At 44.1% G+C, this 17,638-nt stretch overlaps 1 protein-coding gene across 7 annotated transcripts in view; it reads right to left on the bottom strand.

Moving 5' to 3' along the window:
* The window catches only part of adamts3 (ADAM metallopeptidase with thrombospondin type 1 motif, 3), a 370,913-nt gene that overhangs the window by 149,879 nt on the left and 203,396 nt on the right, over window positions 1-17,638 (bottom strand). For all 7 annotated transcript variants that reach the window (XM_072281905.1, XM_072281906.1, XM_072281908.1 and 4 more), the window contains one exon: window positions 13,452-13,651. In XM_072281905.1, the coding sequence (XP_072138006.1) occupies window positions 13,452-13,651 (200 nt within the window). The remainder of the gene's footprint in view (window positions 1-13,451; window positions 13,652-17,638) is intronic.

Raw genomic sequence — 17,638 nt, 5'->3', positions numbered from 1 at the left:
GAGAAAGGTTGAATAGGTTAGGACTTTATTCCCTGGAGCGTAGAAGAATGAGGGGAGATTTGATAGAGGTATATAAAATTATGATGGGTATAGATAGAGTGAATGCAAGCAGGCTTTTTCCACTGAGGCAAGGGGAGAAAAAAACCAGAAGACATGGGTTAAGGGTGAGGGGGGAAAAGTTTAAAGGGAACATTAGGGGGGGCTTCTTCACACAGAGAGTGGTGGGAGTATGGAATGAGCTGCCAGACGAGGTGGTAAATGTGGGTTCTTTTTTAACATTTAAGAATAAATTGGACAGATACATGGATGGGAGGTGTATGGAGGGATATGATCCGTGTGCAGGTCAGTGGGACTAGGCAGAAAATGGTTCGGCACAGCCAAGAAGGGCCAAAGGGCCTGTTTCTGTGCTGTAGTTTCTATGGTTCTATCACTGGCCTTACGAATGAGTTTGTTGATTCTGTTGGTGTCTGCCACCCTCAGCCTGCTGCCCCAGCACACAACAGCAAACACGATCGCACTAGCCACCACAGACTCGTAGAACATCCTCAGCATCGTCCGGCAGATGTTAAAGGACCTCAGTCTCCTCAGGAAATAGAGACGATCAATCTCAGTTGAGTATTACAGATTCTTTCCAGTTTCTGAATACTACCCGAAAGCTGTTAGCCTTATGAAGTGAAGATTTCATAAAGATATTGAAATATTATGAGAGGTTTATGAAAGCGTTATCACTGACAGTGGACATTGATTTATGATGTTTATCAAAATAACCTGACAAGGCAACAATGAGAGTTATCTTTTGCAGAGCCCTGTTATCACCTGGAGCACACAGCTTGTAAGAGTGGTGAATGCTAATTTCCAGAACAAAGGCAAAGAGAAGTGTCAAGCAGAAATGGGCCCATCGACACAGTACTCCGCCAAACTAATTAAACTAGGAAATATTCAGTCTGTAAAATATGTACACCCGTCAACCTGTAAATTTTACTCCACTAATCTGTAAACCCTTAACCTCAGTTCAGTGGTTAAGTCAGTGGAATGCCCTTTATGTGAGATGTCGGGGTTCTGGGTCCCTAGTAACTACATCTGCAGGAAGTGCACCCAACCTCAGCTACTGATTGACAAGGTCTAGGAACTGGATCTGGAGCTGGATGTACTCAGGACCATCCGGGAGGCTGAAAACCTCATAGATGAGACTTATACTGAGGTGGTCACACCCGGAGTGCAGGCTGCAGGTAGTGAGCAGCAGGAGAAGCAAGCAGTCAGTGCAGGGACTTCCTCTGACCATTCCTCTCAGCAACAAGAACATCCCATTGGATATTACTGGAGGGTTCATAATGACCATTCCTCTCAGCAACAAGAATACTCCATTGGATATTACTGGAGGGTTCATAATGACCATTCCTCTCAGAAACAAGAATACTCCATTGGATATTACTGGAGGTGGGGGGCAGGGGATGACCAATTGGGGCACAGCAGCAGAAATCAGACCAGTAGCACTGTGCATGGCTCTAAGGCTCAGCAGGGAAGGGTAAAGTCAGGTCGAGCAGTAGTGATAGGAGACTCAACAGTCAGATGGACTGTGGCTGAGAAAAAGATGCCAGGATGGTGTGTTTCCTCTCAAGTGCTGGGGCCCAGATGTCCTGGAGTGGCTGCAGAAGATTCGCAAAGGGAACAGTGAGCAGCCAGAGATGGTGGTGCACATTAGCATCAATGACATAGGCTGAAAGGGGTAAGAGGTCCTCTGCAGAGAGTCTAGGAACTTAAGAAAGAGGTGGTTGAAGAGATCGTGGAGGTGTTAGTAATGATTTTTGAAGAATCACAGACATCCCACCCTGCAAAAGCTCATCTCAGGGTGGTAGCACCATCAATTTGCGGGAGACTCCCGGAACTTCTATCAGAGGTGGGATGTCTGCAATGGAGTAGCTCCTTAGCAGCTGGCCAGCTAGTTTAAATATCGTTAGCTATGTTAATGAACGAATGACACCTGTTAAACTCACCTCAACATGTTTTTTACAGTCTTAACCCACCATGGGCAATAGAAAAGTCACTGTTGCAAACAGTGCAGTGAGCAACACTGTCATTATTTTGATCCCTATTAGGCAGGGGTACACTTTAGTGTAGTCTGGGGTGACGTACGTTTTTATATATATTTTTTGGAACACTCTGCCATGGCGCGCTCTTGCTCTCTCTCTCTCTCTCTCTCTCTCTCTCTCTCTCGTGGTTGCTTGCTCGCTCTCGCGCTCTCGCGCTCTCTCACTCGCTCCCTCTCTCTCTCTCTCTCGTGGTTGCTCGCTCGCTCTCGCGCTCTCTCACTCGCCCTCAGAAAAATTGATTTCCGTAATATTGTATATAATTTGCGGGCATCAGGGAGCCACTATTAATATGCGGGAGACTCCCGGAACTTCTGGGAGAGGTGGAATGTCTGGAATCACTAGATTCTGGAATGGTTCTGGAAGAATGGAAAACTGCAGATGTCATTCCACTCTTCAAGAAGGGAGAGAGGCAGAAGAAAGGAAACAATAGGCCAGTTAGTCTGGCCTCAGTAGTTGGAAGACGCTGGAGTCAATTATTAAGGATAAGGTCTAAGGGTACTTGGAGGCACATGACAAAATAAGCTGTAGTCAGCATAGTTTCCTCAAGGGAAAGTCTTGCCTGACAAATCTGTTGGAATTCTTTGAAGAAGAGCAGGATAGACAAAGGAGAATTGGTTAATGATATGTACTTGGATTTTCAGCGGGGCTTTGACAAGGTGCTACACATGCAGCTGCTTAACAAGCTACAAGCCCATGGTATTACATGAAAGATTCTAGCATGGATAAAGCAGTGGCTGATTGGCAGGAGGCAAAGAGTGGGAATAAACGGAGCCTTTTCTGGTTGGCTGTTGGTGATTAGTGATGTTCCACAGGGATCTGTGTTGGGATCAACTATTTTTATGTTATGACAATAATTTGGATGATGGAATTGATGCCTTTGTTGCAAAGTTTGCAGATGATATGAACGTAGGTAGAAGGGAAGGTTGAGTCTGTGGTGAGGAAGGCAAAGACAATGTTAGCATTCATTTCAAGAGGACTGGAATATAAAAGCAAGGACGTAATTATGAGACTTTGTAAAGCAGTGGTGAGGCCTCAGTTGGAGTATTGTGAGCAGTTTTGGGCCCCTTATCTTAGAAAGGATGTGCTGAAACTGGAGAAGGTTCAAAGAGGTTCACAAAAATAATCCCAAGATTGAAAGGCTTGTCACATGAAGTGTTTGATGGGTCTGGGCCTGTGTTCACTAGAGTTTCGAAGAATGAGGGGTGACCTCATTGAAACTTATCTAGTGGTGAAAGGTCTTGATCGAGTGGATGCGGAGAGGATGTTTCCTGTGGCAGGAGAGTCTAAGACCAGAGGACAAGAGAACACAGCCTCAGAATAGAGGGGAGTCCTTTTAAAACAGAGGTGAAGAATTTCTTTAGCTAGTGAGTGGTGAATCTGTAGAATTCATTGTAACAGGCAGCTGTGGAGGCCAAGGCAGAGGTAGATAGAGTCTTGACTGATCAGGGCATGAACCGATATGGGGGAAGGCAGGAGATTGGGGCTGAGAGGAAAAATGGATCAGTCATGATGGTAGAGCAGACTCGATGGGCCAAATGGCCTAATTCTGTTCCTATATTTTATAATCTAAACTTTTCATATTTCACCCTCAACTCATAACATATAGTCATAGTCTCACCCAACTTCAGTGGAAAAAGCCTGCTTACATTTATCCTGTAGATACCCCTCATAACTTTGTATGCCTCTATAAAATCTCTCGTCAATCTTCTATGTTTTAAGGAATATAGTCCTCATTTATTCAACCTTTCCTTATAACTCAGGTCCTCCAGTCCTGGCAACATCCTTGTAAATTTTATCTGAACTCTTCCAACTTTGATTACATCTTTCCAGCAGGTAGGTGACCAAAACTGCACACAATACTCCAAATTAGGCCTCACCAACTGCAACATAACATCCCGTCTCCTGTACTCAAAACCTTGATCTATGAAGGCCAATGTGCCAAAAGCTTTCTTTACGACCCTATTTACCTTTGCCACCTCCTTCAATGAATTAAGGCCCTGAATTCCCAGAGCAAGGAGTTTAGATGGAGAGGAATTTGTTAGGTGTGTTCAGTAAGGTTTCCTGACACAATATGTAGATAAGCCAACTGGAGGAAAGGCCGCACTTGATCTGGTATTGGGAAATGAACCTGGTCAGGTGTCAGATCTCTTGGTGGGAGAGCATTTTGGAGGTAGTGAACACAATTCTATCTCCTGCACCAGAGCGCTGGAGGGGGATAGGAGCATCAATTTGGGAAAAAAAATTAATTGAGGTGAGAGAAATATGATGCTATCAGGCAGAAACTTGGAGCAGATGTTCTTAGGGAAATGCTCGGCAGAAATGTGGCAAATATTCATGGTGTTCTGCATAGGTATTCTCCATTGAAGCAGGGAAAGGATAGTAGGGTAACATAACACAGATGATATGGTCTTTTCAACCACTGATTCACAAACCACAGCGATTCGCTCTGGAGAGAGTCATCATACTCCAGGTCAGACGAGAGATAACCCAGGTCAGGTTTCAGACCACAGTACCCAGGTAGATCCTTCGCATGATGGTGGTGGCGAGGAGGTAGAGAAGAAGAGGAAGGTCAAGTGGCCAGCAATGGCAGATGAGAAGGCTTGGCGTGTGTTTGATGAGGATATCAGTATGATGTTGGAGAACACTCTCAGGGGAACATCAAAGAGAAAGTTGGAAGTGATGGGCGATATGATTTACGATGTTGGAAAGTACAGGTTTGGTTTGGTTGAGTTGAAGAAAACAAAGCCTACACAGCAACCAAGCAGGCGCCAGAAGGGGATTAGCAGGTTGAGGAGAGAGCTTTGATCATTGAGACAGAGGTGGAAGGTAGCAAGTGAGGGTGACAAGACAGGGCTTGCTGATCTCCGAGAGTATTTTCGATTAAAGTTAGCACTACTCCGTCGTGCAGAGTCACAACGTAAAAAGAAAAGAAGAGAGGGAAGGCAAGAAAGTCGTTCTTTGAGAACCCTCATCGGTTCACAAACAGATTGTTTGAACAAAGTAAGAGCGGGCAGCTTAACATCTCTCAACAAGAACTTGAGGATCACTTGACAAGCACTTACTCTAACGAACAGCGGGAGGCTCCTTTGCTTGGCATTTCAGGGCTTGTGAATCCTACCAAGCCAGGAGTGAAGTTCAATATGTCAGAACCCAAACTGGCAGAAGTCGAACGGTTCATCAGAGAGGCAAGGTCAGGCTCAGTGCCAGGACCTAATGGAGTGCCGTATAAGGTGTTCAAGAAGTGTGAAGAGCTGAGGAAATACTTGTGGATGTTGTTAAAGGTGGTGTGGAGACAAGGTCTTGTTCCCTTGTCATGGAGTGAGGCTGAAGGAGTATACATCCTGAAGGAAGAGAACTCTACTACACTGAATCAGTTCCAACTAATTTCACTCCTGAATGTAGAGGGTTCTATATTATGTTTGGCATTCTAGCAGAAAGAATATCTTCATTTGTGATAGAGAATGGATTGGTAAATACATCTATGCAGAAGGCAGGAATATCAGGCTTCCCGGGAAGCCTTGAACATACTAGTATGATACCGCATACCAGCTGGGAGTCAAAAAGGTTGAGATGAAATCTGGCTGTAGTTTGGCTTGATCTGGCAAATGCGTATGGTTCTGTTCCCCATGTCCTGATTGAGTTTGCGATGGAATTCGTATGGATTCCTGCTAAGGTGAGGAATTTTGTTATGCAGTACTACAACGATTTCCAGATGAGGTTTTCCACTCAGCAATTTACAACTCAGTGGCAGAGCTTGGATGTTGGAATCCCAATGAGATGTGCGATTTCACCCATCCTTGTTGTGTTAGCCATGGAGGTCATTGTGAGGGCTGCAGGATCAGTGGGACCAGGTGTCACACTTGATGGCGGAGGACAGTTACTACCAATATGAGCATTCATGGACGATCTCACCCTTTTGGGTCTTAGCACAGAGGCAGTGGAAATTGTACTATCTAGACTCGAGGAGCTAATGGATTGGGGAAGAATGAGGTTCAAGACCAAGAAGTCAATGAGCCTTGTTCTTAGGAGAGGAAAACTAGATGACTTTCATTTCTCCCTTTGTGGAGAGGAGATTCCATCCATTCAGGGCCAACTAGTTAAGAGCCTCGGGCGATGGTACACAGAGGAGCTGAGAGACACTAAGAGGGTTCAAGAGACAGTAGAACAGATCAGCAGAGGTCTGATGTCTGTAGACAAGTGTGGCTTGCCTGGCAAGTTGAAGGATAATGTGGTCCTTGCAGTATGGCCTGATGCCACGGATAATGTGGCCACTAACTGTCTATGAAGTGGCAATGTCCCATGTTGAGGCAATGGAATGGAAGATCAACAAGTATGTGAAGAAGTGGCTTGGAGTACTGAGCAGCCTCACCAATGTTGCAATCCATAGTAGCCAGACAAAGCTTACCATCCCAGTGCAATCCCTTGTTGAAGAAGTCAAGGTAGCCAAGGTAAGATCATTCTTGAAGCTTCAAGACTCAAAAGACCCTGTCATCAAAAACACCCAGCCAGATGTGAGATCAGACAGGAAGTGGTCAGCCCGTGTAGCAGTTGATGAGGCAGAGTCCAGATTAAAGCACAAGGAGAAGGTTAGAGCTACCCAGCGAAGCCTCCAGGGACTTGGATGGACAACCCACAAGTAGTGGTCATCTTCTACAGGTAAGGAGCACCGTGAGCTTGTAACACAAGAAATACGAGAGGTAGAAGAGAAGAAGAGGTTAACTAAAACAGCTGGCCTGGCCAAACAAGGGGCTTGGACCCGGTGGGAAAATGTTGAACAACAACACCTATCTTGGAATGTTCTGTGGCAGATGGAACCGCTCCGCATTTCTTTTTTATGCAGAGCAGCGTACGACCTACTCCCAACACCTGCCAACCTCAGCACCTGGTATGAAGATAAGACAGACAGGTGTGCTGCTTGTGGCGAGAAGGGAACACTTCAACATATCTTGAGTGCATGCAGAGTCAATCTTTCCAGCGGCATGTACACTTGGAGACATAACAATGTTCTCAAAGTTGTAACAGAAGCGGTTGAGCAGAGAGTACTGCAGCACAACTTATCTCATGCCCCATGTTGCACAGAACATTGCATATTATTTGTGAAATAAGCCCTGAGTCAAGGGTGTACAGCGCAGGCTCACGATCAAGCATACTTTCTTCAGCCAATGATTGGTGTGTCAAGGCTGACCTGGATGGGAAAGGCAGTTTCCCAGAGCAAATAGCTCTCACCACATTGCATCCAGATATAATGGTATGGTCTGACACCAGTACAGAAGTGATTATTGGTGAACTCACAGTCCCCTGGGAAGACAACATCGATGAAGTCCATGAGCGCAAGTTAACCAAGTATGCAGAATTAAGATCAGAGTGCAGAGACAGAGGGTGGGAGGTCTCATGCTATTCATTCGAAGTAGGTTGCCGTGGCTTTATTGCGTTCACTTTCCAGAAATGGCTGCGTGACCTTGGCTTCACTAGAAGAGAGATCAAGTCAACTAGCAGGGCTGTAGCTGAGGCAGCAGAGAAAGGATCAGCATGGGTGTGGACCAAGTACGTTCAGGGGCAGATAGTCAGACAGTGTATCCATCTTTTGCAAACCCCTCAGTAGTTGCACAGACACCTGAAGAGCAGACTATCTGGTGGATGGAAGCGACCAACAACTCTGATATAGGCAGATGCCAAGTTTTTAAGCTCACCAGTGGGAGGTGGTGCTTTAGCACTGCTGGCCCACCACCTCGAGGGAGTCTTGATCATAAGCGGGCCGAAACTCCTGAAGTCAGGTGGCAGATCAACTGATGATCCCACTGGTGGTAGCACAGGACAGTTAACATCTTAGTCCAAGTGTATTTTCAATTCTTAACCATAGTGCACAAAGGATGCAGAGAATCTAGTTAAGAAGAAAAGAAAAGCTTACGAAAGGTTCAAGAAACTAAGCACTGTTAGAGCTCTAGAAAATTACAAGGTTGCCAGGAAGGAGCTTAAGAATAAAATTAATAGAGCTAGAAGGGGCCATGAGTAAATTTTTCACATAGACAGTGGTGGGTGCACGGAATGCACTGCCAGGGACGGTGGTGGAGGCAGATACAATAAGGTCTTTTAAGAGACTCTTAGATAGGTACATGGAGCTTAGAAAAATACAGGCTATGCGCTAGGGAAATTCTAGGAAGTTTCTAGCGTAGGTTACATGGTCGGCACAACATTGTAATGTGCTGTAGATTTCTATGTTCTATATCCCTTTATTCTTTCACGGTCTTCCATGAACCAGAGTAGGTCTTACAGTGAACTGTAGGGAACTGAGGAGTGTGGTAGAACAAAGGGATCTGGGAATACGGGTCCTTGCAATACCTCACACTTGTCTGCATTAAATTCCATCTGCCATTTTTCAGCCTATTTTTCCATCTGGTCCAGATCCCACTGCAAGATCTGATAGTCTTCCTCACTGTCCACTGCACTTCCAAACTTCATGTCATCCGTAAATGTTCTGATCCAGTTGCCACATTATTATTCAGATCATTGATATAAATGACAAACAACAATGGACCCAGCACCAATCCCTGTAGAATTGCACAAGTCAAAGGCCTCCAGTCAGAAATCGCCTCACCTGGAAGGACTGTCTGGGGCCCTGAATGGTGGTAAGGGAGGAAGTGTAAGGACATGTGTACTGGTGAGGCAACACTTCTCCTGTGAGTCGACACTTCTCCTGTGAGTCGACTGGGGTGATATACTGCATCCGGTGCTCCCGATGTGGCCTTCTATATATTGGCGAGACCCAACGCAGACTGGGAGACCGCTTTGCTGAACATCTACGCTCTGTCCGCCAGAGAAAGCAGGATCTCCCAGTGGCCACACATTTTAATTCCACATCCCATTCCCATTCTGACATGTCTATCCACGGCCTCCTCTACTGTAAAGATGAAGCCACACTCAGGTTGGAGGAACAACACCTTATATTCCGTCTGGGTAGCCTCCAACCTGACGGCATGAACATTGACTTCTCTAACTTCCGCTAATGCCCCACCTCCTCCTTGTACCCCATCTGTTATTTATTTTTATACACACATTCTTTCTCTCACTCTCCTTTTTCTCCCTCTGTCCCTCTGACTATACCCCTTGCCCATCCTCTGTTTCCCCCCCTCCCCCTTGTCTTTCTCCCTGGGCCTCCTGTCCCATGATCCTCCTGTATCCCCTTTTGCCTATCACCTGTCCAGCTCTTGGCTCCATCCCTCCCCCTCCTGTCTTCTCCTATCATTTTGGATCTCCCCTCCCCCTCCCACTTTCAAATCTCTTACTAACTCTTCCTTCAGTTAGTCCTGATGAAGGGTCTCGGCCTGAAACGACGACTGTACCTTTTCCTAGAGATGCTGCCTGGCCTGCTGCGTTCACCAGCAACTTTGATGTGTGTTGCTTGAATTTCCAGCATCTGCAGAATTTCTGTTGTTTGCATTTTTATTACCTGAATGGTGGCCGATTAGGAAAAGGGGAGGTGCAATGAGACCTGGGTGTCATTATACACCAGTCATTGAAAGTGGGCATGCAGGTACAGCAGGCGGTGAAAAAGGCGAATGGTATGCTGGCATTTATAGCGAGAGGATTCGAGTACAGGAGCAGGGAGGTACTACTGCAGTTGTACAAGGCCTTGGTGAGACCACACCTGGAGTATTGTGTGCAGTTTTGGTCCCCTAATCTGAGGAAAGACATCCTTGCCATAGAGGGGGTACAAAGAAGGTTCACCAGATTGATTCCTGGGATGGCAGGACTTTCATATGATGAAAGACTAGATTGACTAGGCTTATACTCACTGGAATTTAGAAGATTGAGGGGGGGATCTGATTGAAACGTATAAAATCCTAAAGGGATTGGACAGGCTAGATGCAGGAAGATTGTTCCCGATGTTGGGGAAGTCCAGAACGAGGGGTCATAGTTTGAGGATAAAGGGGAAGCCTTTTAGGACCGAGATGAGGAAAAACTTCTTCACACAGAGAGTGGTGAATCTGTGGAATTCTCTGCCACAGGAAACAGTTGAGGCCAGTTCATTGGCTATATTTAAGAGGGAGTTAGATATGGCCCTTGTGGCTAAAGGGGTCAGGGGGTATGGAGGGAAGGCTGGGGCGGGGTTCTGAGTTGGATGATCAGCCATGATGATACTGAATGGCGGTGCAGGCTCGAAGGGCCGAATGGCCTATTCCTGCACCTATTTTCTATGTCTCTATGTTTCCTTGATGCTGAACCTCAAGCTTCATTCCCAGAAATTCAATTTGACAAGAAAATAAAAAGCAAGAGCCAAGAAAATTCCTTCTGTGGAAAAATGGCATCTCGTCTAGGTCTCCTCTGATACCATGGTTTCTGTATGGGATAATCAAATATTTCCTGGAGTACAGCCTGATGGAAAAAAATGATGAATTAGAATGGTTCAGAGAAAGAATTCTGTATGACATCTGTGCACCTATTGAAGCTGAACTGACCTCACACAGCTACTTCTCACAAATTCTTCTTCATCCTTCATGTTAATCTGTCCTTTACACTTGGTCCTCTCTCTCACCCACCATGCTGTTACCCAAATGGTACTTGCATGTGAATGAAAGATGCATTAATTCCAGTCCAGTATACCACATTCACTGTTTACAATGTGGCCCCTATATTGGAGAGCCAAACGCATACTGAGTGAATCCTTTGCATGGCCACAGAATTCAGTCCACAGAACTGACCCTTTAGTTCTCATCTCACTTCCACTCGTCCCAGTTTTCCCATGGCCCCCTTCTCTATCGAGGCACAACAAAGGCTGCAGGGACTCTTTGCTGCAGCCTTCCTGAGTCAACATCAATTGCTCTTGGGCAGGTAACTCATTTTTGCATTCTGTTAATATCAACACTGATGCTTTCTGTCTGTCAGCCATCTGAAGTCTTCATTCAGTTATCTCTTTCTATTCACACAATGTTGGTTGCTGGAGATGTCCAGAGAGCTGTGATCTGCAATCTGTCACATTCTCATTGCCACATTAACCTGTTTGGTGGCACCTGTCAGAGACATTCCTTGTTGTTCCAGTCCTGTCCCACTGTCTCAGCTACTCAAAATTGACCCATTTCTAACTGAAAGTCTCGGAGATACCGAAGGTTGGCGTGGTTTCTCTGTCTTCTGCTGCTGAGCGCTTCTACTGCTTTCCATTTTTTTGGATCTCATTCTTTTTTTATAAGAAGAAAGCAATTTCTCTTTCTCTCACTGGGCTTTTCACTCCACCTGCGACATGACCTTGCTTCAATTTCTTAACCTGTTCCTTCTGCCCCCAGTCTTAGGTCGGGATGTTAAACTCCAGACTCGCTATTTGGAACATAGAGCAGTACAGCACGGGACAGGCCCACAATTTTGTGCCAAACCAACTAAACTAATAAGCAAATGGCTAACTAATCTTTTCTGACTACACAATGTCCATTTCCTCTAGTTTCCTCACATTCATGTGCCTATCTAAACGTCGTTTATAAGTCCCCTAATCTTTCTGCCTCTATCACCACCCCAGGCACCCACTACTCCATGTTTTAAAAAAGCACAAACAAACTTGCCCCTTGCATCTCCTTTGAAATTACCCCTTTTCCCCTTCAATGCATGCCCTCTGGTATTAGACATTTCAACCCTGGGAAACAGATACTCCTTGTCCACTCCATTCATGCCTTTCATAGTCTTATAAACCTCCATAATTATTGACTCTCCCATTATATCACTCTGCCTGACCTGGCCCTTCCCTGTTGAGTCTCAGAGCCAGCCAGCAGGAAAAGCTCATCAGTTGAGACAGAATCTGTGAAGAGCGAAACAGGGCAACACACAGAAAATGCCAGAAAAACTCCGTAGACCAGCCAGAATCTACAGAAAAGAGTAAACTCTTGACATTTCGGGCCAAAACCCTTCACCAATCCTGATGAAGGGTCATGGCCCAAAATATCGGTTGTTTATTTTTTTCCACAGATGCTGCTTGGCCTCGCTGAGTTCTTCCAGCATTTTGTGTGTGTTGCTTGGACTTCTAGCATCCACTGATTTTCTCATTTGTGAAGAGAGAAACGGAGTTTATGTTGCAAGACTTGACTGCTAAGTTTTTTGTTTAATATACCAGTTTCTCAAAATCTGCGATTTTTTTAAAAACTGTGTAACTCTTGTACCCTGCTACAAGATCTCTACCTGAAGATATCATTTCCCTCTTTCACGGGCTTTCTCCACAGGACCGTTGCACTGGTTTTCCCATCGAATAACTGTCTCTGTTCTTTGCTACTTAGCGACAGTCCCTGCAGTAACTCCTTGCCACAGTCTCCAACACCACAACTTCCACACAGTCTCACTAAACCTCATCTGATGGATCTAGTGCAGCTTGTGACTCGTCTCCCATGCGGTATTCTTTCCAGGGAAACAGGAGCCTAAACCTAGAAAGCACAGTTTTAAGGTTAGATGAAATAAGTTTTAAAAAATTACGAGGTGCAAGTTTTTCAACACAGAGGGTGATGGACATGCCAGAAGAGATGATAGAGGCACATGCAATTACAATCTTTAAATGCCCTTTGGCCAGGTATTTGATTTGGATGGATATGCGATGAGCTATCTCGGTTGGCATGGGACAAAGGGCCTGCTCTGTGCTTTTCAGCTCTTCATCTCAATGTGCTGAGATGTGAAATTCTGTCTGTTATGTCCTCAAATACCTCTGAATATTTGAAAGTTACATGCACATCGATGAAAGCTCTTGTACTTGGAGCGGACAAGGTTTAGAGGAGATTTAATTATGTAGGATTTTAATGGGATGAAGCAGAGGAAAAAAAAACTTTAAGTTTGAAGTCAATCAGAAAGGTTTAAAATTTTCATCATTTGATGTTGAAAGAAATCTCTTTACTCTATTCCTGAACCATGAAATGGTTTGCTATGTGCAGTTAAGTTAAAGATAATTATATCTATTAAGGGAAAGATCAATAAGTATTTGAAGCAATAGAAATTGAGGGAGAACATGGAGCTGTGGGAGTGTTTCTGTGTTAGTCCAGGAAAAAGCTTAAGAACAGACAGATGGGTAGTCTTTCTCTGTTGTAAATGATGACTCTTTTGGAAAAGATTACATTCATTGAGCTAGCTAACAGCAAACCTGAGTTTGTGGAGACATATTTATAATATCATGGATGACTGACAAACTATAGAGGTGGTGGGGCAAAACACAATCTTTGAATTGTAAAAAAAAAACACATGTCCAATCTTAAAAGATCATAACATATTTCTGATTAGAAGTCAAATACTATATCACATCCTAGTCATGCAATTTGGTACAGCACAACATGAGTCCATACGTTTGGACTTCTTACCTCAGTTGAGGTTTTGAAAATATTTCAGCATAGTACAGATACCTACTATATTCATTAAGGTCAACAGGTAGTTCTGAACGTGTTCTTTTCCATGGAACCGTACCACAGAGTCGTCCACTCCCAAAAGCACCTCAATGTTGTAATCATTTTCTTTTGCATGTCTTCGTTGCCTCAAATTTTCATCCAGTCGCTTGCCAATCTTGTGATACATATGATCCAGATTACCAAGCCCATCAAACTTCGATTCTGTCAACAAACATGATCAGTGTTTAGCACAAACTTATAATGAGTGAGTTCTTATACCATGTAACCATTTAATCAAATGTCTGCAGCTTTCTTTTAAATATTTTATTGAAATAATATATGATGTTCATCTATGAAACCACCACCTAGCAGATAAAGATTCAATTTGGTCAGCACACAAATAACTAGGTGAAAATTTTTTCAACTATGATTCCACTCTACATTACCATGGTGCACTAAAGTAGTGTGCCAAGATGTCTTCATAAACCCGTAACAGTCACTGCCTGGAAGATCAAGAACGGTAATTGACTGTCAGAAGCCTTTCTAAGTTGCCACCAGGGTGAAAAATCTTAAAGCTCCCAGCTGAGTAACACTTATGCTGAGGAATATCCCAGCAGATGGCATTTAATGATGGGCAGTAAAAGCTTTTCAACACATCTTGAAAATGACATTTTTAATGTAAAGTGTCCCTTGCTAGATTAAATGCACTGCATAAATCTATGAGGACTGTACTTCCTTATCACCACATAGCAATAGTTACAAATGGTAATCTTGTTTACAGAGTTTTCATGGAATGTTCCAGGAGTATTCTGTTCATCAAAATGCAAACTGTTATAGTTGCCTACATCCTACATGCAGTTCCATTAAAAGTGGTGCCAACTGTGAGTCCTTGAAGTGTAATCTGGAAATTTCCTTGACAGATCTAGATAGACACAATGAATAGGCAGGAACTGAGGGACATGGATCATGTACAAGCAGATAAGTGTTTAGTTCAACATCAACATTGTGGGTCAGATGGTCTGTTCCTGTGATACCTTGAACAAGAGAAAATCTGCAGACGCTGAAATCTGAACAACATACATAAAACGCTGGAGGAACTCCGCAGGCCAGGCAGCATCTATGGAAAAAGTACAGTTGACATTTTGGGCCAAAACCCTTCTCCAGTCCTGCCAAAGAGTTTCAGCCCGAAATGTCAACTACATGTTTTTCCATAGATGCTGCCTGGCCCTGTGCTATCTTACCCTATGTTCTAGGTAACCTTCTGATACAGGAGCTACGATGGCGCTAGAGAACAACTCCTTCGAGCTCATCTGTTCTCATAACTTCTCCATTTAATGTCTCTTTCTTTCCTTTTCAAGGTGGATGGGGTTCTGTCAGCTGCACTCAGACTGATTTTGTTTGTGGTGATGGGACCTGCTCAAAGGGCTCTCTGACCAGCCATTTTTTGATCATACCGAGGAAGACACAGGTCCCCTTTGGAGTTCTGAAGCTTTGTCACCCTGTGGACAAGCCGATTCCTGACCATTGTCGCTGATGGAAGCATTGCAGGACAAAAGAGAATATTGGGATCAGCAGATCAGCTGTCGGAGGTCTTGGTTCATGATTTTTGTTGTCTCTGTCTCTCCGGTTTGCGGCCGATTCTCGAGTTGGAGAACTTGGGAAAAAGAACAATGCGGCAGATTTTAACACTGTAATCAGCAAGTTGTTTTGTTTATGTCTCCACTCTCACTGAGTGACAGCTCTCTGAGAGAGCGCGCCAGTGGTATGTTGAATTCTCGGCTGAACAGTTAGTTTTTGTTGTACTGTAGATCAAAGTCTTTGCTATTGTTTGCTTGGTGGGTGGAGGGTGCTGATGCTTTTTCGGGAGGGAAGAGGGTTGATGCTTTGCTGCTGATTGTGCATGGGGGGGAAGAGGGGGTCTTTGGGGCGCTAACATTTTCCCTGTCACTTGTTCTTTGGGGAACTCTTCTGTTTCATAGACATTTGTGAGGAGTAAGAATTTCAGGTTGTATGTTGTATACAGTCTGATATTAAATGGAACCACTGAAATATTCTGTCTCTACCTTTACATATTTCTCCCAAACGTCTGGGCACATATTTTATTTCCAGCTTTTTGTTTTACAGCACATCTAAAAACACATCACAACATGTTTGCTGGTGATTCATCTGAACCGCAAACACCCTTTACTCTGGTTTTCTGGGAATAGTCGACCCCTCGGACTTTAGACTCAGCACTCATTGATTTTAACTCAATGTTTGTGGCTATCTGATTGAACTTCGCTCTCCTTTGTAGCAGTGTAATATTCCACATGAAGCATCTTGGCACAACTGATAGTTTTACTGCAAAAAGTAAAAACAAACCACAGTCGCCACTTTTGTTTTCTCTCTATTTACTGAGGAGATTGGTATTAAAAACTGATCCTGTTCATGTGTACTAAATTTGTGTAGATATTCAGTGTCAGAACTCAGCACCTTCAAATTTCCTATACTTCTGTTCACCAAATACTACCCCAGTTTACTGGCATGAACATTCTACTCTATGATCTGCCTGATTTTATTGGATTCCAACTCCATAATCATTCTACATAGCACAATGCACATTTACTGCTCAGTGTTCTTGCTGCATACAACTTGTTTTCCATAAGACATAGGAGTGGAATTGGGCCATTTGACCCATTGAGTCTGCTCGACCATTCCATCATGGCTGATTTATTATCTCTTTCAACCCATATTTTCCTGCCTTCTTCCCATAACCTTTGACACACTGACTAATCAACAGCCTATTACTCTCACTTTAAATATTCCCAAATGACCTGGCCTTCACAGTTGTCTGTGGCAATTAATTGCAAAGATTCACCACCAACTAGCTAAAGAAATTCCTCCTCATCTCTGCTCTAAAGGGATGTCCTTCCGTTCCGAGTTTGTGCCCCCAGCCCTAGACTCCCCAACAATAGGAAGCATCCTCTCCATGTCCACTCTATCTAGGCCATTAACTTTTCAATACGTGTCAATGACATCCCCCCTTCATTCTTCTAAACTCCAGCGAGTACAGGCCCAGAGCCATCAAACACTCCTCAGATGTTAACCCTTTCATTCCCGGGAACATTTTTGTGAACTTACTCTGGGCCCTCTCCACTGTCAGCACATCTTTTCTTAGATAAGGGACCCAAAACTGTTCAAGATACTCCATGTGTGGTCTGACCAATGCCACACACAGTCTCAGCATTACACCCTTGCTTTTATATTCTAATCTTCTAATTTGCCTTCCTTCACACCGACTCAACCTGTAAATTAACCCTTAGGGATTCCTGCACATGGATTCTCCGGTCTCTTAGCACCTTTGATATCCCAATTTGATCCCCATTTAGAAAACAGTCTAAGCCTTATTCCTTCTATCAAAGTGCATGACCACATATTTCTCAACACTATATTCTATCTACCACTTCTTTGCCCATACTCTGATCTGTAAGTATTTCTACAATCTCCCTGATTTCTGACACTATCTGCCCCACTATTTATCTTTGTCTCATCGAAAAACTTGGCCACAAAACCAACAATTCTGTCATCCAATTCACTGACATCAACATGAAAAGAGTGGCTTCTGAAGCACACCACTAGTAACAAGCAGCCAACCACTCTTTGCCTCCTGCCAATCAGCCAATCTTCTATCCATGCTGGTACCTTTCTTATAATACCATGGGTTCTAATCTTCTGCAGCACCTCATGTGCAGGATCTTGTCAAATGCCTTCTGTATATCCAAGCTAAACACGTCTCGTGACTCTCCTTTGTCTATTTTGCCTGTTATTTCCAGAAAGGGATTCAACAGATTTGTCAGGCAAGGTTTCCTCCTTTAGGAAACCTTGCTGACTTTGGCCTACTTTATCATGTGCCTCCAAGTACCCCGACACCTCATCCTGAAAACAATGCACTCCAACATCTTCCCAACCACTGAAGTCATGCCAACTGGCCTGTAATTTCTTTTCTCTGCATTCCTCCTTTCTTAAAGAGTGTAGTGACATTTGCAACCATTTCTGCTAGTGTCCCCTTCCAATCAAATTTGGCCAGCTCCTCCTTCAAGCCTCTGTAGTTTCCTATAATCCACTGTAGTACGCATACATCCGACTTTGTCTTCTGCCTCTCTAATTGCAGGGTGAATTCTATCATATTATATTCACCATCTCCTCAAAGTTGCTTTACGTTAATCATAC

This window comes from Mobula birostris, chromosome 17, assembly GCF_030028105.1.
Source record: "Mobula birostris isolate sMobBir1 chromosome 17, sMobBir1.hap1, whole genome shotgun sequence".
NCBI classification, from domain to species: Eukaryota; Metazoa; Chordata; class Chondrichthyes; order Myliobatiformes; family Myliobatidae; genus Mobula; species Mobula birostris.
Note: the sequence above shows the minus strand (reverse complement) of the source record. Positions and strands in the feature narration are given on the sequence as shown.